This window comes from Miscanthus floridulus, chromosome 1, assembly GCF_019320115.1.
Source record: "Miscanthus floridulus cultivar M001 chromosome 1, ASM1932011v1, whole genome shotgun sequence".
Classification (NCBI taxonomy): Eukaryota; Viridiplantae; Streptophyta; class Magnoliopsida; order Poales; family Poaceae; genus Miscanthus; species Miscanthus floridulus.
The window spans coordinates 145,367,106-145,391,639 of NC_089580.1; the positions used below are offsets into that span (position 1 = coordinate 145,367,106).

At 45.2% G+C, this 24,534-nt stretch overlaps 5 protein-coding genes across 7 annotated transcripts; 1 reads left to right on the forward strand and 4 right to left on the reverse strand.

Annotated features, from left to right (window-relative positions):
• Positions 1-279: 279 nt before the first annotated feature.
• LOC136543124 (ATP-dependent Clp protease proteolytic subunit-related protein 3, chloroplastic-like) lies at positions 280-11,519 on the reverse strand. The gene is made up of 10 exons (XM_066535673.1): positions 11,088-11,519; positions 10,494-10,598; positions 3,518-3,640; positions 3,270-3,329; positions 1,543-1,639; positions 1,374-1,447; positions 1,119-1,172; positions 945-1,028; positions 646-768; positions 280-542 (listed from the first exon to the last, which is right to left on the reverse strand). The coding sequence occupies exons 1-9, from the start codon at positions 11,418-11,420 to the stop codon at positions 673-675; spliced, it is 1,026 nt and encodes a 341-aa protein (XP_066391770.1). The 5' UTR covers positions 11,421-11,519; the 3' UTR covers positions 280-542; positions 646-672.
• A 1,872-nt stretch (positions 11,520-13,391) lies between these two features.
• Positions 13,392-14,074, reverse strand: LOC136496946 (protein RALF-like 22). The gene has a single exon (XM_066492728.1). The coding sequence runs from the start codon at positions 14,024-14,026 to the stop codon at positions 13,568-13,570; it is 459 nt and encodes a 152-aa protein (XP_066348825.1). The 5' UTR covers positions 14,027-14,074; the 3' UTR covers positions 13,392-13,567.
• Positions 14,075-15,679: 1,605 nt separating this feature from the next.
• On the reverse strand, positions 15,680-19,524 carry LOC136496956 (uncharacterized). 3 transcript variants are annotated; one of them, XM_066492737.1, is made up of 9 exons: positions 19,318-19,524; positions 18,975-19,224; positions 18,508-18,759; positions 18,299-18,414; positions 17,808-17,872; positions 17,516-17,736; positions 17,039-17,189; positions 16,211-16,251; positions 15,689-16,109 (listed from the first exon to the last, which is right to left on the reverse strand). In XM_066492737.1, the coding sequence occupies exons 1-9, from the start codon at positions 19,420-19,422 to the stop codon at positions 15,982-15,984; spliced, it is 1,329 nt and encodes a 442-aa protein (XP_066348834.1). In that variant the 5' UTR covers positions 19,423-19,524; the 3' UTR covers positions 15,689-15,981. The 3 variants fall into 3 exon arrangements, with proteins under 3 accessions (XP_066348840.1, XP_066348848.1, XP_066348834.1); XM_066492751.1 differs by lacking the exons at positions 16,211-16,251; positions 17,039-17,189 and having other exon boundaries at positions 15,685-16,109; XM_066492743.1 differs by lacking the exons at positions 16,211-16,251; positions 17,039-17,189 and having other exon boundaries at positions 15,680-16,109; positions 18,975-19,524.
• Positions 19,525-19,705: 181 nt separating this feature from the next.
• Positions 19,706-21,228, forward strand: LOC136496976 (small ribosomal subunit protein eS21). The gene is made up of 4 exons (XM_066492762.1): positions 19,706-19,781; positions 20,238-20,319; positions 20,412-20,544; positions 21,028-21,228. The coding sequence occupies exons 2-4, from the start codon at positions 20,270-20,272 to the stop codon at positions 21,088-21,090; spliced, it is 246 nt and encodes an 81-aa protein (XP_066348859.1). The 5' UTR covers positions 19,706-19,781; positions 20,238-20,269; the 3' UTR covers positions 21,091-21,228.
• Positions 21,229-22,817: 1,589 nt separating this feature from the next.
• Positions 22,818-24,418, reverse strand: LOC136496987 (ferritin-like catalase Nec2). The gene is made up of 3 exons (XM_066492771.1): positions 23,901-24,418; positions 23,530-23,755; positions 22,818-23,428 (listed from the first exon to the last, which is right to left on the reverse strand). The coding sequence occupies exons 1-3, from the start codon at positions 24,341-24,343 to the stop codon at positions 23,018-23,020; spliced, it is 1,080 nt and encodes a 359-aa protein (XP_066348868.1). The 5' UTR covers positions 24,344-24,418; the 3' UTR covers positions 22,818-23,017.
• Positions 24,419-24,534: the final 116 nt, after the last annotated feature.

A 24,534-nucleotide genomic window follows, 5' to 3' on the forward strand; every position in this document is an offset into this window, starting at 1 on the left:
CGCCCCAGTCAAGGTACTCAGGACCTGGCGGTGCAGCTGGAGTGACTAGACCAACTGGACTAGCTTCCTTTGGCGAAAAGTGGGAAATAATAACAATAAAAGAACAATGACACAAACCAGAGTGCTTTGATGGTTGAAAACCATATATACATAGGATTTCCAACGTCCAGAAGGGTGCAATGGCCATGGAAATTTCAAGGACAATATATCATATGCTCATCACGTCTCGTGCTGATAATACTATGAACTTGGCTAGTTCAACCACTGGGTCGATCAAAATGTGTGGACTATATACTGATAAATACCAAAATCTGGACTAGAATTGATGTGGGGGAACAACAATAATTCATGAGAAACACGTGCCTGCTCTCATCCAGAGACCATTAACAACATCTTGATGGCCCAGCCCCAGCCCTGAGCTCTAAGTTAAGTTTACCTAGTTAAACAAGTATCCCTTGGCTCTTACCAACCATTATCATTGATAATCAAGCATTATTGTTCAGTGCCAGCTGTTTCCGCCCCCTGCAAGCTTTGAGCCTAACCTGCACAATGTCAAATCAGAAGTCAATAAATATTCATAATCTTGGTGACCCTGAATCCAAATGAAGACTGTAATAACATCTACAGAGCAGTGAAAAATCTTACTAAATGTTGAACCTCCAATGTATAACATCACATTGGATCAGGACGTCTGACTCCGGCAACTTTGTCCCACTCATCTGGGGAGAGCATGTCAGCCATGTACTTCTCCTGACCGCGCCAAAGGATCTGACAAGCACAAAACCTTAAGAATCAACACGTTTTGGACGGACCAAGAGTCTGCATGTAGCTATCGTCTACTATGCTGCCTAAATAATAATAGTAAATATTTGTTCACACCGCAGATATGCCATGAGCTAGATCGAGATCAGGAAGCCACTGGTAAAGAAGAAAAACAATAATACCTTGTCGATGACCCCAAACTCCTTTGCCTTCAAGGAATCCATGTAAAATGGTCCTCTCATTACCTTGTCTATCTTCTCTGGTGGCTGTTATAAAACATAATTATGTCTAAACTGACAGAAACACAAGTGATATAGAGTATATATAATAAAAAAGATGCAACAAGTTGTACATACATTTCCAGTATGCCTTGCCAAAAGTTTGACCAACGTGTTCCTGTTGTGCACAACCTACAAGCAGCGGATAAATGGATAATAATGTGAAGATAGGTCGTGAGTCATGACTGAAAAATGTGTGTTCACCTTTCACAAATCTAAAAGTGAACATAAATAACTCAAAATGTATTCATACATACTTGATTAGCATACATCAGAATATGAAATAATACTCAAGAATATAAGCAACTAAAAAAAGAAACCATGGCTATGTACCTCCTTTGCACGAATAACAACATCTGATGCTTGCATCATCCCATAAGAAGGAATACGTGGTTGCTGAATCATAGCTGACATAGTATGATCCAGAATTAGCAGGAAATGATGAGCAAATGCGAGTATTTCCCAACAAAACAAACAGGCATGGAAGTTAGCACGTTACTACCTTTGGCATGAGGGAACATATAGCGTTTGCCTTTTTTTCCAGCCGCAAGCACAAGACATGCATGACCTGCTGCAGCTCCTATACAAAGTGTGTGGATCTGCATGACAAATAGTAACCTCATCATACAACAACAACAACAACATAGCCTTTTAGTTCCAAGCAAGTTTGGGTAGGCTAGAGTTAAAACCCATCAAGAGCCCTAAGTCACGGTTCAGGCACTTCAATAGCTGCTTTCCAAGTACTCCTATTCAAACATAGATCTCTAGGTATATCCCAAGCTTTCAAATCTCTTTTTATTGCCTCCCCCCATGTCAATTTCGGTCTTCCTCTACCTCTCCTCATATTATTAGCTTGGCTTTGGACTCCACAATACACTGGTGTCTCTGGAGGTCTCCTTTGGACATAGCCAAACCACCTCAACCGATGTTGGACAAGCTTTTCTTCAATTGGTGCTACCTCTAGGCGATCATGTATATCATCGTTCCGAACTCGGTCCATTCTTGTGTGACCGCAAATCCATCGCAACATACGCATTTCTGCAACACTCAGTTGTCGAATCTTTGTAGGTCAACATTCTGCTCCATACAACATAGCCGGTCTAATCGCCGTTCTATAAAACTTGCCTTTTAGCTTTTGTGGTACCCTCTTGTCACAGAGAATGCCAGAAGCTTGTCGCCACTTGATCCACCTTGCTTTGATTCTATGGCTAACGTCAGCATCAATATCTCTATCCCTCCGTAGCATCGATCCCAGATACCGAAAGGCATCCTTCTTAGGCACTACTTGACCTTCCAAACTCACATCTCCCTCCTCCTGTGCAGCTCCGCCAAAGTCGCATCTCATGTATTCGGTTTTATTTCTGCTCAATCTAAAACCAATAGACTCAAGGATCTGCCGCCATAACTCTAGTTTCCTATTTACTTCCGCCTGGCTTTCGTCCACTAACACTACATCATCAGCGAACAACAGGGATCGATGCTACAGAGTTTGGACACCGAATGTAGAAAATGTAGAAAATTGATAAACTTTAACAAAATTCACAGTTTGGACACTGAATTCAATTCGTACAAACATCCGGTCCTAATCTTATGTTGATGAAACAGGGATCTGCCAAGTTATTGGTATCAGCACTAGTGCAAAGTTTGGCTAAACTGTAAATTTATTTGATACAAACATCCCATCCTAATTTTATATTTTTATGGTGATGAAAACAGGGAGCTGATCAGTTCAAAATATCAGCACACAGGGCAAAGTTTGCCTTTATGACCACTCTTTTGTTGAACAAATAAATACACAAAGAAGTTTGCCTTTGCCTTTAGTCCTTAACACACTCCATCAGGAACTGAGTGTAACTAAGTTGGTGGGGGCTGCTGGTGAACACCTCCATGGCCCAAGTTCGAGTCCTCTTCATCTCAAATTTGGAAGCCTAATTTTCTTCTTATTTATGATGCCATTGCCACCTAGTTCCTCCAATGCTGGTCAGGTTTTTTTAGATGCTCCATCCAGTTCAAACAAATGATCAACAAGATATTCATTAAACCATCTCTACAGAACTAGGCAGATCGAGATTGCATACACGGTAAAGTTCTTCTTTTTAAAAATAAATTATGTCCACTGAGGACTCCTTTGCTTAAACTAGATGTTTTAGTAAATGATTAGCATCAATCTGTACCAAATGATCAACATTGAACTACTGAACCGCAGATAGTAAATGTAAGGCATAGCACCTCAGTTTTCAAACGCATCATTGCATCATAGATTGCAAAACCTTCGCTCTCCATCCCGACCTGATAAATATAGACAATCAATTAAAGAACAATTTGATTATATAGCAACCATGACGACATGATAAAATGCTAAAGAGACCTTATAGTCTACCCCAATTAGAAGAACATGAATAAGCCACATTCTACCAGTATTGACCCCAATACTGGAGATACTTGACTGAAGTCACCAATTGAACAATCTTGCTTACCGGTTCACCATCATCGCGAGCCGTTCCAGTTGAGTTGATGTATATATAAACAGGTTCTTTACTGTTCATCCATTCAAGGTACATCAACTGGGCAACAATGAGCTCAGTCACTGCTGGTACCAACTACGAAAACAATGGAAGACAATCTTGTGAGATTATGGAATATGCTGAAAGAATCATCAATTCTACTCTTACAGCATGGTGTATGAAAGAAATGCATTATGAATCAAAGATATAAACATACCATTTTGTTACATATCTAGAATGAACTGTTTACAATATAATGAGTAGAGGTATACTGAAAACAAAATTTATCCAACCATCAAAATGAACAATGTTCATCAATCGGTTTTTAAATAAGGTTCTTCTGCATCTGTTACAAAAAGCTTGGCATGTTTATTGAATGTGTAGCAGAATCAAACTAACACCAACAATAGAAAATTAACGAGCATTCTTTTGTCACAGTATCAGTGCAATACATGTGAAGGAATATTTCCCTGTATAAATTAAGAGTTGAATAAATTAAGAGTTGTTTGGGACTTAAAGGCTTTGTTGTTGTTGTATAAATTAAGAGTTGAAACAATCAACAACAACAACAACAACAACAACAACAAAGCCTTTAAGTCCCAAACAAGTTGGGGTAGGCTAGAGTTGAAACCCATCAGAAGCAATCAAGGTTCAGGCACGTGAATAGCTGTCTTCCAAGCACTCCTATCTAAGGCTAAGTCTTTGGGTATATTCCATCCTTTCAAGTCTCCTTTTATTGCCTCTACCCAAGTCAACTTCGGTCTTCCTCTGCCTCTCTTCACGTTAGTATCCTGACTTAGGATTCCGCTACGCACCGGTGCATCTGGAGGTCTCCGTTGCACATGTCCAAACCATCTCAACCGGTGTTGGACAAGCTTTTCTTCAATTGGCGCTACCCCTAATCTCTCACGTATATCATCGTTCCGAACTCGATCCCTTCTTGTATGACCGCAAATCCAACGCAACATACGCATTTCCGCGACACTTAGCTGTTGAACATGTCGTCTTTTCGTAGGCCAACATTCTACACCATACAACATAGCAGGTCTAATCGCCGTCCTATAAAACTTGTCTTTTAGCTTCTGTGGTACCCTTTTGTCACATAGGACACCAGACGCTTGCCGCCACTTCATCCACCCTGCTTTGATTCTATGGCTAACATCTTCATCAATATCCCCGTCCCTCTGTAGCATTGATCATAAATATCGAAAGGTATCCTTCCTAGGCACTACTTGACCTTCCAAACTAACATCTTACTCCTCCCGAGTAGTAGTGCCGAAGTCACATCTCATATACTCAGTTTTAGTTCTACTGAGTCTAAAACCTTTGGACTCCAAAGTCTCCCGCCATAACTCCAGTTTCTGGTTCACTCCTGTCCGGCTTTCATCAACTAGCACTACATCGTCCGCGAAAAGCATACACCAAGGGATGTCCCCTTGTATGTCCCTTGTGACCTCATCCATCACTAAAGCAAACAAATAAGGGCTCAAAGCTGACCCTTGATGTAGTCCTATCCTAATCGGGAAGTCATCCGTGTCTCCATCACTTGTTCGAACTCTAGTCACAACATTGTTGTACATGTCCTTAATGAGCCCGACGTACTTCGTTGGGACTTTATGTTTGTCCAAAGCCCACCACATAACATTCCTTAGTATTTTATCATAAGCCTTCTCCAAGTCAATAAAAACCATGTGTAGGTCCTTCTTCTTCTCCCTATACCGCTCCATAACTTGTCTTACTAAGAAAATGGTTTCCATGGTTGACCTTCCGGGCATGAAACCAAATTGGTTCATAGAGACCCGCGTTATTGCTCTCAAGCGATGCTCGATAACTCTCTCCCATAGCTTCATAGTATGGCTCATCAACTTAATTCCCCGGTAATTCGTACAACTTTGAATATCCCCTTTATTCTTGTAGATCGGTACCAATATACTTCTCCTCCACTCATCAGGCATCTTGTTCGATCGAAAAATATGGTTGAACAGCTTGGTTAGTCATACTATAGCTATGTCCCCGAGGCATCTCCACACCTCGATTGGGATACCATCCGGTCCCATCGCCTTACCTCCTTTCATCCTTTTCAACGCCTCCCTGACCTCAGATTCTTGGATTCTCCGCACAAAGCGCCTATTGGTGTCATCAAAAGAGTCATCCAACTGAAAGGTTGTGTCCATATTCTCACAATTGAACAATTTGTCAAAATACTCTTGCCATCGATGTCGGATCTCATCCTCCTTCACCAAGAGATGCTCCCTTTCATCCTTAATGCACTTAACTTGGTTGAAGTCCCGTGTCTTTCTCTCACGAACCCTAGCCATCCTATAAATGTCCTTCTCTCCTTCCTTCGTACTCAAATGTTGGTAAAGATCCTCGTACGCTCTACCCTTTGCCACACTTACAGCTCGCTTTGCAGTCTTCTTTGCCACCTTGTACTTCTCTATGTTGTCCACACTCCTGTCATGGTACAAGCGTCTATAGCATTCTTTCTTCTCCTTAATAGCCCTTTGGACTTCCTCGTTCCACCACCAAGTATCTTTAGCCTCGCGTCCCCTTCCTTTGGTTACTCCACACACCCCTGAGGCTACCTTCCGAATGTTGGTTGCCATCTTGTCCCACATGTTGTTTATGTCGTCTTCTTCCTTCCAAGAGCCCTCTTTGATAACCCTTTCCCTAAATACCTCTGACGTCTCCCCTTTCAGTTTCCACCACTTTGTTCTTTCAATCTTAGCTTGTTTATCCCTACGGGCACGCACCTGAAAACGAAAATCTGCCACCAAAAGCTTATGTTGAGAAACAACACACTCTCCTGGTATCACCTTGCAATCTAAGCATGCTCGTTTGTCCTTTCTTCTTGCGAGGACAAAGTCAATCTGGCTACAGTGTTGTCCGCTACTGAAGGTCACTAGATGAGATTCTCTCTTTCTAAAGAAAGTGTTGGCTATCATCAGGTCAAAAGCTACCGCGAAGTCCAGAACTTCCTCCCCCTCCTGATTCCTACTACCATACCCAAAACCTCCATGAACTGCCTCGAAACCTGCGCTTGTAGTACCTACATGCTCATTAAGATCTCCTCCTATAAAAAGCTTCTCACTACTAGGTATAGCTCTAACCAGGCCATCTAAGTCTTCCCAGAACTGTCTCTTAGCACTCTCGTCGAGGCCTACTTGGGGGCATACGCACTAATTACGTTCAAGACCATATCACCAACGACAAGCTTGACTAAGATAATCCTATCTCCTTGCCTTCTCACTCCCACCACACCATTCTTGAGGCTCTTATCAATCAAAACTCCTACTCCATTTCTATTCGCGACTGTCCCTGTGTACCACAGCTTGAAACCTGTATTGTCCACCTCCTTCGCCTTCTGACCCTTCCATTTAGTCTCTTGAACGCATAATATATTTACACGCCTCGTAGTCGCGGTATCAACTAATTCTCTTAACTTACCTGTAAGTGACCCTACATTCCAACTACCTAAACGGATTCTAGTTGGTTCGACTAGCTTCCTTACCCTTCGCACCCGTCGACTCAGATGCGAAGACCCTTGCTCATTTTTCACTACACCCGGGCGCCGATGTAGCGCGCCACTAAGGAAACGACGACCCGATCCTTGGTCACTTGACACCATGCCCAGATCACGACACGGCGCGTCACGGGGGTGACGACCCGGCCCTTGCCCATTTAACACCATACCCGGGTTCCGATATGGCGCGTCGCTAAGAGGGTTACGCCCCAACGATTTTCTTTCGGGTTTCATCTCCATTAAAGTGGCTAAGTTTTTACATTGGCTCGCCACGCCTAACACAACCCTCCTCCTTTACCAGGGCTTGGGACCTGCTATGCTGAGACACCAACGGCGCCCCACCATAGGCGGAGTTTAAGAGTTGAAACAATATGGCAGAAATATGCTACAAGCAATATGTTATATGTACTCATATACCAAAATTAAGTATCCACTTTGATGATTGACGAATTGGTGAAACATAGGCACAAATGTATGCCAATTGTATTTGGCCGCTAGTACAATCCACACCATTGATTCCAGAGTTGAGATGTGTGCCTGGAGGGTGGGTGGAAAACTTATAGCTAATAGTCCAAGGTAGTATTGATCTCAATGCAACTTGCATGGTGTATATAGTAACAACGGCCACATGAACAAGTGGTATATCTGCTCCCAAAAACATGGAATTATTTTCATTTGAGCCCAAACTAGCCCTACCAACATTTGGCTAGCGAAAAATTTGGTGAAGGAATTGGTTGCCATACTTGGCCAAAGTTTGGCAGAAAAAGGTGAAGGGATATGACTGAAAAGCTCGGGCTTGGCAAAACTTTAGTAAGTATTGCAACAATGAAAACCTGTGTCAAAATTCTTGGGGCTTCACAAATTTTGGCATGGTTGGTTTGGGCACAGACCAAACAACAACAACAACAACATAGCCTTTCAGTCCCAGGCAAGTTGGGGTAGGCTAGAGTTGAAACCCACCAAGAGCCCCAAGTCACGGTTCAGGTACTTCAATAGCTGTTTTCCAAGTACTCCTATTCAAACATAGATCTCTAGGTATATCCCAAGCTTTCAAATATCTTTTTATTACCTTCCCCCATGTCAATTTCGGTCTTCCTCTATCTCTCTTCATATTATTAGTTTGACTTAGGACTCCACAATGCACTGGTGCCTCTGGAGGTCTTCTTTGGACATGGCCAAACCACCTCAACCGATGTTGGACAAGCTTTTCTTCAATTGATGCTACCCCTAGGCGATCACGTATATCATCGTTCCGAACTCGGTCCATTCTTGTGTAACCACAAATCCATCGCAACATACACATTTCTGCAACACTCAGTTGTTGAACATGTCGAATCTTTGTAGGTCAACATTCTGCTCCATATAATATAACCGGTCTAATCGCCGTTCTATAAAACTTGCCTTTTAGCTTTTGTGGTACCCTCTTGTCACAGAGAATGCCAGAAGCTTGTCGCCACTTGATCCACCCTGCTTCAATTCTATGGCTAACGTCCGCATCAATATCTCCATCCCTCTGTAGTATCGATCCCAGATACCGAAAGGTATCCTTCTTAGGCACTACTTGACCTTCCAAACTCACATCTCCCTCTTCCTGTGCAGCTCCGCCAAAGTCGCATCTCATGTATTCGGTTTTAGTTCTGCTCAATCTAAAACCTTTAGACTCAAGGGTCTGCCGCCATAACTTTAGTTTCCTATTTACTCCTGCCTATCTTTCATCCACTAACACTACATCATCAGCGAACAACATACACCAAGGGATATCCCTTTGTATGTTCCTGGTAACCTCATCCATTACCAAGGCAAAGAGATACGAGCTTAAGGCTGACCCTTGATGAAGTCCAATTTTAATCGAGAAGTAATCTGTGTTACCATCGTTTGTACGAACACTAGTCACAACATTGTTGTACATGTCCTTGATAAGGGTCACGTACTTTATGGGACTTTATGTTTGTCCAAAGACCACCACATAACATTTCTTCGTATCTTGTCATAAGCCTTCTCCAAGCCAATGAAAACCAAGTGGAGGTCCTTCTTCTGCTCTCTAAACTGCTCCATAACCTGTCTTATTAAGAAGATTGCTTCTGTGGTTGACCTTCCGGGCATGAAACCAAATTGGTTTGTTGATATCTGCGTCGTTCCTCGCAGGCGTTGCTCGCTGACTCTCTCCCATAACTTCATAGTGTGGCTCATCAACTTAATTCCCCGATAATTAGTACAACTTTGGATATCTCCCTTGTTCTTGTAGATTGGTACCAATATGCTTCTTCTCCACTCCTCAGACATCTTGTTCGATCGAAAGATATTGTTGAATATCTTGGTTAGCCATACTATAGCTATATCCCCGAGATATCTCCACACCTTGATTGGGATACCATCAGGGCCCATCGCTTTGCCCCCTTTCATCCTTTTCAAGGCTTCTCTGACCTCCGATTCTTGAATCCTCCGCACAAAGCGCCTGTTAGTGTCATCAAACGAGTCGTCCAGCTGAACGGTGGTGTTCTCGTTCTCACTATTGAACAATTTATCAAAATACTCTTGCCATCTATGTCTGATCTCATCATCCTTCACCAAGAGCTGCTCCCTCTTATCCTTTATGCACTTGACTTGGTTGAAAGTCCCTTGTCTTCCTATCGCGAGCCCTAGCCATCGTATAAATATCCTTCTCTCCTTCCTTCGTACTCAAACGTCGGTAAAGGTCCTCATAGGCCCGCCCCTTTACCTCACTCACCGCTCGTTTTACAGTCTTCTTTGCCACCTTGTACTTCTCTATGTTGTTTGCACACTTGTCATGATACAAGCGCCTATAGCACTCCTTCTTTTCCTTAATAGCCTTTTGCAAATCTTCATTCCACCACCAAGTGTCTTTCGAGTCGCATCCGCTCCCTTTGGTCACTCCAAGCACCTCTGAAGCAACCTTCCGAACGCATGTTGCCATCTTCTCCCACATGTTGTTTGCATCGCCAGACCAAACAGGCCTATAATATTTTATTGGAAGTTGCAATTGACCTATAACACAAAGGTTCCTTCACATGTAATCATGAAGGACCAGGTAGCAATCTGAACAGCCTGATTAGGTAATATGAACAACCCTTTACAAATGGAATATTTCTTTGTAATACTAAACAACAGTAGGAGTCGAGAAAACATTATTGTGCATCATTTTTTTTACCCTCTTTTGCCCACCAGAACTCACAGGAATGCTCTCTTCTTTGCTTATATGTGGAGTGCGGAAGGAGTTGATATTTGAAATACAAACTATATTGGCTACAATGATCTAATCCGTGCAATCATGCCTTTGCTATTTCATAGCTGATAGCTATAAATCTAACACCAAGTCAAATCGTTTATCAAGCCTAGGCATCCATGAATGCAGAGTAATAACATGAAAGGAAACTTGGCATCAAGAACCTTGGCGCAGATTCATACCGGCATGCCAATATAAACAATTCGACCATGAAGAAGCAATGAAGGCAAATCTGGAGGAGGCCTTCTAGGCCTGTGCTGACTGTATGAGCTGTTAGACCGTTCCACCTGACAATCACAAATCATAGGCAAGATATGATTAAGTGAAGTGCAATTCATATATACTACAAATACTAAAGATCATCAAGGTGCATGCAGCAGATAACAAGAAGCAAAGGTACACGTGAAAATATTAGCACAGGTTGATCTTTGACAATGTGTCATGATTGATATATCTCCGTGTGGATAAGTTAGTACCTCTAATTTCTCAACCTATATTCAAAACCTTTGAGAAGTATAGCAAATAGCCAACCTAATTTAACATGCCAGGTAGTGTGGAGATCAGAATTGCTAAAGATAGGCTTCAGATGGGAGGGTTACTTCATGAAAACTATGAAAACTGAAGCTATAATGTTATCTTAATTTGCTGCTAGAAATACACGAACAAGCACAATCAACTCATACCCAAACCATAAATTTCCCCTCTTGCCAATACCAGCATCATAACAGATAACAGAAGCTCCATTCCTGCAGCCGATACAAACGCGGAACCCTCACCTGAGCGGGCGAGGCCATGAGCTTGGCGTTCTGGAAGATCTCTAGGAACGGCAGGTGGTCCTCTCCACGGCGCTCGCCGCCAGCGGCGGCCGCAAGGTCCTCCGGTGAGGCGGCTGCGAGGGTAGACAGGAACGGGTCTCCCCGGGGGTTGAATAGCGGTGACGGAGCCCCCGCCGCTCCCGCTGGCCCTGCCGCCCGCGCCACCAGCGTCGAGGACGCCACGCCGCCACGCGCCTGCCGGAGCAGAGGCGGGGGGAGGGAAGGGGAGGAAGCGCCGTGGGAGGGAGACGGGGTGGACAGGCGCAGAGAGAGGAAGGTGGAGGCGGAGGTCATGGTGGGCGGCCGCGGTGGTGCTCCCGCCGCGGCGTGCGAGCTTGGGGGAGTGGGGAGGCGGAGGCGCGTGTGTGTGGATAATTTGGTCGGGACTCGGGAGATGAATGGAGTGGTCCATGATTTGTCGTGGGCTTTTGAAAGATAATATGGGCCTCTTGGGCTATTCAGGTTTAGCCTAAGTCCCTCTTTTTTTTTTAACGAAAAGAAAACCTAAATCCTGCTCGAACCATGCAGGACCACGATCACATCAAACCAACCATCATCGAGTGAGCATTAAAAGAGACAGGGCAAATTTAAATGTGTTTTCCCCAGTAATATTTCTAAGATTGGCTACAATAACACCCTCAAAATCAGTCAAGCCTTTTTTTGGCCCGGGGCACATCTGACCTAACCCAACTCAGTTTACTTCTAAGCAATTTTCAAGATGCAGTGGGCAATTGAAGGAAGAAGACTACCTTAATATTTGATGTAAGCTTATTATCTTGAGGTCGTGTTGTGTTAAGTTGTTCTTTTGTAATAGGCTATTAGCTAATTGTTTTTCATGATAATTATTATATATGAAAAAACTTTATCTCACTGCCACATAATAAGAAAGAGGTTATGTTAGCAAACGTTGCTACGGCTCCTCTACCCCATAGTATGTGGGAGCCATTGTCAAATAAAGAAAGAAAAAGATACTCCTATCCCACTAATTGTCATTTTGGGTTAGCTGAAGGAATGCACATCATAGGGTGTCTGCTTTTTAAATTCTCTTGCTATGGTGCTTCCATTCCAAAATCTTTTTCTTAGCTCCACATGCTTGTAGTGGCTTAGAATAGGAGAGGAACCGGAAAAGTGGTCTTAGTTTGTCTTTGATGGAGGGATTGAACGTGCCCTTATATTTTCCCTTCCACTAAGCAGGTGAAGCCGACGTCGTTGTCTTTCTCCGAGCCCCTTTTGTCTTTTGATGTAGTGTGCTAGGGTCTCTCTGCATCGTCAACGAAGTTTGCAAGACTATGGGAGTGTTCGGCTGGTTGTTTCAGCCAGCTTATTTGCTGGCTTATAAGTCATGATACAATATTTTTCTCTCTAAAAAAATCAGCCATACAAATCAGCACCAGCAGCTTTACCACCAGCCGAACACTCCCTATATCGGGCATGAGGCAACTTTCCCATGGTGTCATACTGTCGTGGCCATCCCCACCTTGACCCATCTACTGGCCACACCGTCAGCGGTGTTGCCATCCCCTCTCCACCGTGCCGGCACCAACCAAGCTACCGAGATAGCCTCACACTGTTGGCTTCCTTCCAATCTCACTGGACCGGAATAGAACCCCCGGTTAATCCCAAGCCTTTAACCCAAATTATGACCTCGCAAAAGTCAAGAAGATGAGCGAGTTCATGTGTGAATGAAGAAGAAAAATTAGGTGCCAGCGAAAGCTAAACGCTCGATCGACTGTTAGCTTTCCCCCCCTCTGAGCTTGTTCAGTTAATCCAAATTCCAAAGTGATTGGAGGGGGTTGAGGGGAGATTTTATCCTCTATAAAAGTTGAAATCCCCTGACTTGTTCGGTTAGCTCCAATCCAAAAGGATTGAGATAGGATCGAGAGGTTAAAATCTCCCTCAATCCCCTCAGATTGAAGTTTAACCGAATAAGCTCTCAACTCAATCCACTTCAATCGTGTGGGTTGGGGATTAACTAAACAAGACTCCGTGTGTGTTGGGAGCGTGGGAGTGTGGGACTTTAGGGCCGTGTAGCTATACCGAGAAAATGCTGTTGGCGATGAAACACCGCAGCTTTTAACAGAGTCATAGTAATCGGGAGAGAAATGCAGTGCCCTTCGTGAGTAACAAATCAGGCAGCTGATACAACAACAAAAGGGGGAAAAAAAAGAAACAAAGAAAGAAAGCAGAGAACTTCGCATGTGTTTTGCACTGTAATCATTTTCTTTGATCTGCTTATCAAGAATATCAGGATGGTATATAAAAGCACCTAATAACCATCACCCTCGAGACGATGAGGCCATCCAGCAGATGGCCAGGCGAGAACGCAACACGCACAGGTCGACAGGAGCACACAGCAACTCAGCAAGAAACCACGGCCGGAGAGTGCCACGCCACGGGAACGTAAAAAAAATCAGACAGAGAGAAGAGCTAGAGCAAGCGAGCTAGTCTCGGCACTGGGTGATGGCGGAGCAGCCGTGTGTATAGGGGTTGGCGTCGGCGCCCGGCTGGCAGTTGTAGTAGGACATCCCCGGCACGGAGCACGGCACCGAGTCCGGCATCAGCGCGCTGTAGCTGAGGTACTGCGCCGTCGGCAGCAGGCTGGCCACGGTGTTCACGTCGTCGTACAGCTGCAGCCGCATCCGGCCCCTCGGTGTGGCGGCGCCGCCTTCGGCGTCCACGTCGTACACGACGGGGCACTCCTCGGGCGAGCCCCAGCACGAGTCGTCGGACGACGACGACGCCCCGGCCGCCGACCACGCCCACTCCGCCGCCACGCGCGCGTGGATGGTCGACATCATCAGCTCCTCCGACGCCGTGGCGCTGCCGCAGACGGCGAGCGTCGCCATCGTCGTCGCGGCCGCGAGGAGCAGCGGTAGCAGCGTGTGACGTGCCGAAGCCATGGTGGACTGGACGCGGGGCTTTGAGACGTACGCGCGAGGTGGCGGGCGGCACGGTGGAGCTGGCAGTGGCGAGTGAGCGCCTTGGGCGGTGGAGGGCGCTCCGGTTTTAAACGGTAGGGCGGGAGGGAATGTTATGATCGGTGCTGGGCGCTGGCATCGTGTATGGGCGAATGGTGATGCCACCAACGCTGACCTTGCTCGAGCAACGTTGGGCGTCGAGAATGCGTGGTCTCGTGTCGAGGCACAAACGTCTAGCAGTCTCCTGCCCCCGCGCGCGATTCTTGCTGCAGGTTGACCACCTAGAAATCTTCTAACCATTTCCTCTTGCTATCAATAAGGCCTTGTTTACATTGCAAGTTTTTTCATTCTTTCTTCATCACATCAAATCTTTGGACACATGTATGAAGTATTAAAGGTAGATAAAAAAAATAACTAATTACACAGTTTGATTGTAAATTACGAGACAAATCTTTTGAGCCTAGTTAAGCCATGATTGGACAATAATTATCAAATATAAATGAAAGTGCTATAGTGCCAAATACTAATTCATAATCCTAATCTAAACAAGGCCTAAGTAAAAAAAAAATTCCAGAAGCGCCTTGGATTGCTATGGCCTTGGCCTATGGGATGGGACGCGGCACCCTGCTTCGACAAATCAAAAGATATTCAATCGTACGATGAAAAAGCTGCATCCTTTTATGCAGAAATATCAGTGCCACGCAGAAGCAGCACCCTCCAAAACTCCTTTCAAAAAAATATTTTTTAGAGCAGCCTTTCATCAAAAATAAAACTGTGAAGTAAGGCCTCGTTTAGATTGAGGTTTGGAATCAGTATTTGGCACTGTAGCACTTTCGTTTGTATTTGACAATTATTGTTCCATCATGGCCTAACTAGGCTCAAAAGATTCGTCTCGTAATTTACAATAAAACTGTGTAATTAGTTATTTTTTTTATCTACATTTAATACTCCATGCATATGTCTAAAGATTTGATGTGATGGAGAGAGAGTGAAAAAACTCAATCTAAACAATGCATAAGATCCAGGGCAACCAGGGATGTTCACATGGAACTTCAGAACAACGAGCATCCTGATCAGTTGTAAGTCATAACATGATCGTATGAGTTCATGAATGCAAATGAAAGACGACTAGGAAATGAGATAATTCACATCGGACCATTTAGCGGGACAACAGATTCCAATGATAGCCAGGCGAGCTGCACGCCTGAACCAGCATGGCCTCCGGTGCAGGGTACTGGGAAGACGCAAAACCTCTATTAAGGAAGCAGTTTCCATCCCAGATCTCAGTTTCCTTTCACCGTCTTCCAAGGACAGTTAAAGTGAAAAAACCACATTGTTTAGTCACACTGCTGCAGGAACACAGTCATAAACAAACCAAATTGCCATACACACGTAACAGAGACTGACAGCAGGTGATGATGGAACGGAAGCTAGGTTAGGTGTTGAACTGTTGTACAAATACAAATGAATAAGTTCACAGATATGTTGAAATACGGGAACATAATCGGCTAAAAATGTCCACGCCCCCGGGCACTTTGCAGCAATGCCATTTATGGAGAGATGCAACTCAACACATGAAACGGGCAGGTGCTTTTGCACGCCCAAAATACATCGGGGATGTAGAAAAATGTGAAGAAATCAGATGCAAATGCACTGTTTTCTTTTCTTATGGAGAAGGAATAACATTTATGCGAATTGGAACAAATCAACCTTAATGTTTCTCTACAATACAAAAAGAAATGCAAGTCACAATGGATACAGAGTTAAGAGAGTCATTACTGTGTTACATGTCTGGGGAAATTCAGTTAGAGTCACCAACTCCTGCCCTACTAGAACTACTAAGAGTAAACGAAAAGCCTTCAGCTAATTCCTAATTCGTTCATCCACTATACACTAGGCTGAAATGCACCTACATATTTTAGAATCATCATTTATCCTCAGTCCATATAGTGCGGTGTTGTTTGGACTAAAAGCTCCTCGTCTTCTTCATTGTCATCATCGTTATCATCAGCACCTACCCAGTTGCTTGGGTGATGCTGCGATCGAGGAATAGCACTGATAACTTCTGCAACATCATAAAAGCAAGTTAGCTAAACATCTGACAAGGTAGAAATTTATCAGTAACTAATGACATAACGTAATGGATGGTTTTGTTTGATAATTAACCAGGATGTTCTTCCATGTGATCCATTCGTGAAGGCTGCATTCTGTGGTGCAAGCTAGTTAAGGAAGCACAAAGAAAATAACTTCACTGTAGCATCTTATACCTACCAACTTGTGATTACGAACAAACAGAAAGTCCATCAACACCAAACAAATGCATTTATGACTTCATTGAATTGGCCTACCAATTCAGAACGTCACATACACTAGCACTTTAGATAGCAAGACATAACTTTTCCCCACATAGTTAATGCCAGTTTCTTATGGAGTCAACATATTGTGCAAGAAAGTTCATCAAACTCAGAGACTGTATATCAACATATCTTCAACTAGGTTACTTAGTCCAACTATACAACTAGCATGATTGTAGACTTGACCCTAACGTATAATCTAGGCCCTATAAAAAATGTTTGCACCATTTTGTTTTCTGCAAGCCAACTTCAACTGCCTAATCAGTATAGAAACATTTACTCCAATGAAGACAGAAGACAGGTAGGCACACAGAGACTAGTAAGCTTTGTATGTTTAGATCTTTCAAACACAGGGCAGAAATGTCCCATGTCAAGGGATGCTGAACATCCCAGATAAAGAATGTAAAAAGTTTTAAATTTCCTTACATCACAGGAAAAAGAGAAAATCAGTTCTTGTTAATGCGGCAGATCAGTTATCAAGGTGTTGTTAGGTTTACCTTACAACATATGTTGATTAGCTAATTAGAGGATTGAAAAGAAATACAACAGATTCGAAGTTGTGAATTGATAATTCAGGTGGCAACAAATTATAACACTGAGTAAATTAGCAAGGATTAAGTGAAAACAACTTATAGGATACGTATTGTTTGCATTATCTGCAACTGGTGGCTTGCTTGGAGCATTTGTAACATTGGGCAGCATTGACGTGTCATTCAGCACATTAGTGCTTGCATTTCTGTGCGTCTGGGCATGTTTTTCTCTGTTAGCTTCAAAGCTTTTGGGAGTACTACCTGTTTAAGAAGGTTTTGCTTATATTTAACTAACCTGATGGTATAGCGACAAAGCCAATGCAAGGATTCAGATATGAAAGCAGTTTTTCAGTCACCAGTTAGTGTGATTACACCAAGGCATATAACCGTCCATTCATTGTGGTCTGATACTGGCAATGCCAATTGCCAAAAATGGCCATTATGCTCTGCATAGGCCCTTTGGTCCCTGCCCTGGTTCCGATCAGACCACAATGATGTCCAGTTGGACATAGGATACGAAGGCATGCACGTAGTGCAACCATACCAATGGTTACTTGGAAACAGCATTTCACAAGAAAGATACACACCTGAAAGCTCTGACCAGATTTTAGTATGGTTCGAGACATTTTCGGGAACTGGTGTAGCAGCAGCCCTTGGTTCTCCCGTATGTTGTGCTGATGTAGCTGGTTGTTGGGCATCATTGCTGTCAGATAGTTGCGATACAGTCATAGTAGCCAGAACTAGAGTAGCTTCAAAATCAGAAGTTGCTCCATCATCCAATCCGAATCTCGGGACCAAAAGAACAGGTCTGCAATTCAGTGAAAGCTCATGTGGACCAATCCAAAAAGACAATGAAGTTCCATAAGCACGACAACTTACTCGCCAGTCTTCTCAAAGAATAGGAGGATGTCAACCTCACATCCTTCACAAAATGTTAAAAAAGCCTAGTATAGAAGGGAAAAAAAAAGAAAGAAAAATGCGAAGACTCCATTAGTATTACAGGATGAGAAAGCAATCGTCGGCATCAAATGTCTCAAATAAATCCACTACAGAATATATGAACTTCTAAGCATACCAGTTATCATGGCTCATGAAGTAAGATCCTTCTAGCAACTGTGAGATATAAGAACTAAAAAACTTCTATCCAAGAGAAATAATAGTTTTGGAAATACACTGAAAAAAGTTTTAACATGCAAACATGTTTCTTGTATTCACGATAGTAGGGAGTTGCAAATGTAATTCATGTGCTGAGTCACAGACATATATTTTTCATAATTCCTTGCTGCTCCTACAAAGTTATTCTCCAATTAAAGGCATATCATATTACAGTCTGTTTCCATCACAAGAGCAAGGGATAGATCATTGATCACCTTCAGTTCTTTTACCCCAAAGGTGACATCCACCGGATCACCAGCATGAACAAACTCCACGAACTCCTCGGCAGGGTCGATCCACAGTTGTGTGTGCAGTCTAGTGTCACAGTCATCTGCGACCCCATAAACCAGCACAGTTTCAAAGCCCAATCACTAGCCTGAACACAACGTCCACAACCAATCCAGAAACAACAGAAGAGAAGTACCTTTTGTCGGGTCATTGTAGCTCCGGAGCTCAACAGCCTTGCCCCCGACGTCCCCGCCGGCATCAAGTAGCCCTGAAGCAGGATCTGTGGCGATGATTGTGAGCTCCTGCAGAGAGGACTGGAAGTTGGACAGCAGGCGCGCGAGCTCCCGCGGCCGGATGGCGAGGCGGCTCGGGAAACGTCCCCGGTCTAGCGACAGCGACTGCACCTCAGGCTCCGCGCTGCACACGATCCAGTACGTCTTCCTCACACCTTAACAACGCAGTACAAGAAGATTTGGGAGAAATCAGAGCTACGAGTGGAAGAAGAGCCCGGCCAAACAGTAAAAAATGTGGCTGGAGTGCAGAGAACAGCGAGCCAGAAGCACGAAATTCACAAGATCGGGGAAATGTATCGCAAAAATTTCTTAGTGAAAACCTTAGAGGGTAGATGGGGACAGGAAAGGAGAGGGTAGCGTGTATGCGCACCGTTGAGGCAGTGGAGGGTGATCTGGAGCTTGGGCGCGTCGGGTTCTGGGAGAGATACGGCGAGTCGGTCGAGCGCGGCGTGCGGCGTGCGGAGGACGGCGAGCAGGGACTTGAGAAGGACGCTGCACTGCAGCGGCGTGGAAGGCGGCGCCGAAGCCGCGGCGTCGAGGGTGTACTGGTCGAAGAAGTCGCGCGCTAGGGAGACCGAAGCGTACGCCGACCGCGAGCTGTTGAGCGTGTGCATCTCCAGCTGATGAAACGTCAGAGAAGAGAGCTCGTAAGACTCGGGGGATGAGGGGACTCCCCACGCGGCGGTCGGGAGGCGACGAGAGGGGCTGCGAACCTTGGCGGGGTGCGCCTGGAGCACGAGCTCGGAGGCGACGCGCGCGAGGAAGGTCACGCACCGGCCGAATGTCCGCAGCGAGCCGCCGCTCATCGACAGCTCCATGGCCGCAATCGGCGCCGCCGCCGCCTGCTCTCCTTCCGCCGCGGTCTAGTCTGCTCTTGGTTTGGGTTGGGGTCGGGGAGGGAGAGAGGGAAATGGAACAGAAACCGGGTGTAGGTGGCGCGGGCTGTTTTCGCATGTTGGGCCAGACCCATTACTGATGGACTAGTTAGTGAAGAATGGCGCACTGCGACACGGCCCTACCTAAGGAACGTGACGCTGCAGGTGGGTCCCAGAGTCGAACGCTAGGGTTTACGACCCGCTCTCTGATATAAATGCCAGCAAGTCTCCCAACCCCCGGAACCCTCACGCCGCCGCCGCAGTTGTCTTCTGTCTCCCGTGCTTCCCTTCGAGAGGTCAAGGTGCGTGCCCTCTCCTTCCCCAAGACGTCACTGGTCTGTTGCCTATCCATCCTAGCGCGTGTGCCTGATTGTTTGGCAAGGGGTCGTTTTGAGATCTCCTCGTGTTGGTTTACGAGTATCCGTCGTTTTGTTTGCTGCTACCTGCTAGCATATCAACTAGTACGATTTTTTTTTTTACCATTTTTCGTGCAATCGTGCCTGAGGTGGAAGGGATTATTTAACTATTGGTATTTGGTGTTTTAGCTACATGGATGAATTGATTCCAATCCTTTTGTTGAATTGCAAAGAATTGCTTTACTTCGAGATCTGTATAGTTCAGTCTTAGTTATGCATAGTTATGAATATAGACTTGCCTCGTTCATCAAATTGGAATTGTTACAGAACTGAATGAGTCCTCCGAGTGCATAGTGCTCTTCTCTTTTGATGTGCCTGATTGATTGTTCTCATCTATTTCAGTTGCTGTTGCGGTAGTTCCCCCAACTGTCACCATGCAGAACGAGGAGGGTAAGATGGTGGACCTCTACGTCCCCAGGAAGTGGTACGTTTGCCTCATCATCTTGTACTTAGAAATGTTTCTGCTCTGCCTGGTTGGTTTTGTTGTGTGCTAAGATTGAATTTCTGTTCTTGCAGCTCGGCCACGAACAGGATTATCACTGCCAAGGATCATGCCTCTGTGCAGATCAACATTGGTCACTTGGATGCGAATGGCCTGTACGATGGTCGCTTCACCACGTTTGCTCTCTCTGGGTTTGTCCGTGCTCAGGTGATACTCCATGATATTCTTATTGCATTGTGTCTAGTCTAGCCCATAAAATTCAGAGCTTAATGTAATGCCTACATGCAACTTTCTACCGCAAATGTGTGTTTCCTGAGTTTCATATTGTTGACACCTGATGTAGTGCATTGATATGGAAAGGTTGTTGTAGCATCCGTTTTACCTTTTCAGCTGAATTGATTCTTTGCCTGTTTGATTGATATGGCTTTGGTATTGGTTAATTCCTAGCAGGGTTAGGCATTATGTAGTCTTTGTTCAAATTCAGAGTTGGTTCTTTGATTGATTTTCAGATGCATTGAATGTTATGACCTGTATGTGTTCTTTGATTTTCAGATGCAGTTAGTGGACATATTTTCTTGTTATGGTTTATATGTTAGTCAAGTGGATTATCCAGTTACCTGTTTGCTCTGTTTGGTTGTGGAATCTCATTGTATTGGAGTAGATTCTGATTTCATATTTTGTTCTGCACAGGGTGATGCAGACAGCTCCTTGGACAGGCTGTGGCAGAAGAAGAAGGCTGAGATCAAGCAGTAGATCTTACATGTAGTTTACCAAGAATCGGACACTTTGAGGGACCCTGCCTAAGCTATGTTTTGATTTCAGGTCACCATATGCAATGTTGTGATTTCAGTTGGTATCTTAAATCTAAAGACTTGGTATCTTTGCTGGATTCCTTCTGAGTTAGATGTGTGTGGTTCCTTTAATTCCCTTCTGCATTGCCATTTGGTTCTTGAGCTGCAATTTGTGGTGATTTTGGATTCAGTTTTGCTCAAGTCAGCGTACGATTCTAATAGCTGGCTGCTGTTCCATATTCGGTTGCTAGTAATGCACCAGAGTTTACGAGTTTATCAAATCATGTAGGCCTTGTTTGATACCTATGTATTCACCCCAATCTGAGTGGTTTGGTGTGAAAATTTTGGTTTGAATTCCACACCAAACCATTCCGTGAATACATGAGTATCCAAACAAGGCTCTAGTTTTTTTTAATATAACAAGGCCGTAGTTGGATTGCTGCATCTCAGACCTTATTCCTGCACTCACAGCAAGCTGTGAAGATGAGCGACTCAGGGCTTCTGGAATTTCATCATGTTTAGAGTCAATCTTCTCGCATATTCGTTCAAACTTAACCTTAACAATGCGGAGACTAGTACACACATATACTCCTTGATACAGTAGGAGAAATACGTAGGCCCTGACCTTTGATGCCGGAGAGGGCTTCTGGAGCGACGGAGCCGCCGTAGCTCCCAAACGTGAGTGTTGTTGGCTTCAGATTAAGGCCTTTTTTTTTTTTTTTTTTTTTGCTTTAGCTCAGTTTCACCGGTGGAGCTGAAGCGGTTTTGGTAAACCATTTGGCAAAATGGCTTCCCTGTGAGAGCATGTTTTTAGGGGCCTGTAGGAGGAGCCGGGAGAAGTCACTTTTTTTGGCTCCATCTCACCCCGCTTCACAAGTGAAGCTATTTTACTTTATCCCATTTGGTAGAAAACGGCTCCTGAAGCCGGTGGAGAAGCCCTGCCAAACGGAGCCTAAGATCTTAGTTTGAGAGGGCTCCTCCTATAGAGGAGCCAGAGACGTTTCGGAGGATCCACTTATTTCCACTGGCAAACAGAATCTAAGGTGAGTCAGTAGAGGATCCTGAGAGCAGCTCGGCTGACGTCCGGTTTGATCACTTTGATCCTTATGTTGCCTATATCCAAGTCACGCTTGTATATACTAGCAAATCACATTAATTTATTTGATTATGTTATCAATTAGCTACTAAAATCACATATGATTGGTATCATTTTTCATTTAGACTCAATTTCATACTTACTCCCTCCGTCCTACGACAGAAGGCATAACTAGTTGTTAATTGAAAAATATTTTCCATTCTAATGTTTTTAGTGGATTGTTAATTGTTATGCTCCTTTTCCTCCTTAGGCCATAGTTGTATCTCGAGGAGGAAAAATAAGACTTTAATATATGCCAACAGTTTCTTTAGAAATGGCCTCTATTTTTATAGGTGGTTGGAAACATGGAGAATGAAGATTATTTTAGAGGCCGATGGTTTTATGAATCGCTATTGGAAATCAGTTTCTAGAAGCGATCCATTAGCTCCTCATCTCTTTACCGCATTTATAAGAAATTCAGGGGCTCCAAAAATTGTTTATATAGTAACGTCTAATGCCTGGTATTTGGCTCACTTTCTGTGTACTAGTGCTACTGCTACCTCTCTTTTCATTACACATTTTAACCATACAAATATAAACATATTTATGTAGATATTAATCCACCATTATTTATGAAACTTTGCAAGTTCATCCAACCATATATATATGCTCCAGTTGCAGCATGTTTGTGCACGGACACTTAGTTCAAATCGGTGAGCTCAGCTCCGAATGTACACACTGATATATAAACATAAAACAATCGCTTAAACTACCAATACGCTACCCAAGGCACTGATGGCCACAGGCAGCTTGGCTAGTTTCCAGGCACCCCGTGAGCACCACCGTGTGGCTTGCCAAGAAAGGACCTGGCGATCCTCCCATTGGCGCCCTCCGGGTAGAACCCGCCGGGCACGCGCTCGTCGCCGGTGAGGTAGAGGATACTGAGCAGCTCGGCGGGCGTCCGGGCGTAGGAGAGCGAGTCCCTGTCGGCGGAGAGCACGTTGGTGCAGATGGCGCCCTCGGCGCCGAGCGCGCGGGGCACCGTGAGCCCCTCGTCCTTGACGCCGCACCGCCCCAGCCCGTTGCGCAGCGCCGACACGCGGTCCGTGAACTCCGCCACCGTGATGTTCCTGTACGGCGGCACGGCGTCGCCGAGGCGCTCGAAGAGGCGCGCGCGGAACACCGCGTCCTGCGCCGCCTCCACCCCCAGCAGCCCTGCCAGAAGCTGCGTGGGCAGCACAGACGTACGTGTATTATTGCAATAATTAATGGCGTGAGCGAGAACGTGACAGATCGAGCTTCGCATGTTTTCCTTCAGATGTTCACCTTCTTTGTCTCGTAGCCGTCGATGATGGGGTTGGCGCCGACGTAGCCGTTGATGCCGAGGTAGGGGATGACGTAGGAGGCCAGCAGGAAGTTGAGGCTGTTGATGTAGGGATCGAAGGGAGGGTCCAGACGGTACCCAAACGCCTTGTCCATCATCCTGGCGAAGTTGTGGGCGCTCAGGTCTATCAACGGCCGAGGGATCGCGCCGACCGTGCGTTGGATAGCCCTGTATGTACGTACGTGCAGTCGTGGACACAAGAATCAAGAAGCCAAAAAACCAACCAAAATTCACAACCACAAATTCATCAGAGAATGCATGGTAGTTTCATGAGCAGGCACCCTCGCTCGCTCGCAGTCGCTCACGAACCTACCTGATGTGGCCAACTTCTTGGAGGCCAAACTCCGCGGCGATGCGCCACGTCACCTCGTCTAGGCTGGCCTTCCGGGCGCCCACCGGCGGCGGGCCGCCGAGCGCCAGCTTGGGCGCGATGTGGTCGAGCCCCACGCCGTACGCGGCGTGCAAGAAGAACTCGGCCTCGGTGTACTCCAGGTTCAGCGCGAACTGCATCGGGTCGACGTCGTAGGGGAACACGGCCACCGGGATGTGCGGCGCTGGCGGCTGGCACCGGCGTGGCTCGCCGTGGCTGGAGGACGACACGGCCGCCACCACCACCGCCGACGTCGCCGTCGGCTCTGGAGGACAGGTCGGGTCGACGGGGTGATGGCCGATGGGCAATGCTTCACTGCAACAACATACTCCTATCACGAGGAGGTGCAACGGCACGGAAAGAGAGTAGGTACGTGAGGATGCCATGTTCTAGCTGTATCTTTAGCTTGCAAAATGCAAAGTATGCATGCTCTCGCTTGGGGCAGAACAATGTGCTGCATCCCGACTTCATTATTATAGGATATACAGACTTACAGAGCACAGCGTCCAATCATTTGAGTCCCAGCTACTCTTCTCTTCTTTCCTGACGAAACAAGCTGCTAGCTAGCTAGCTAACG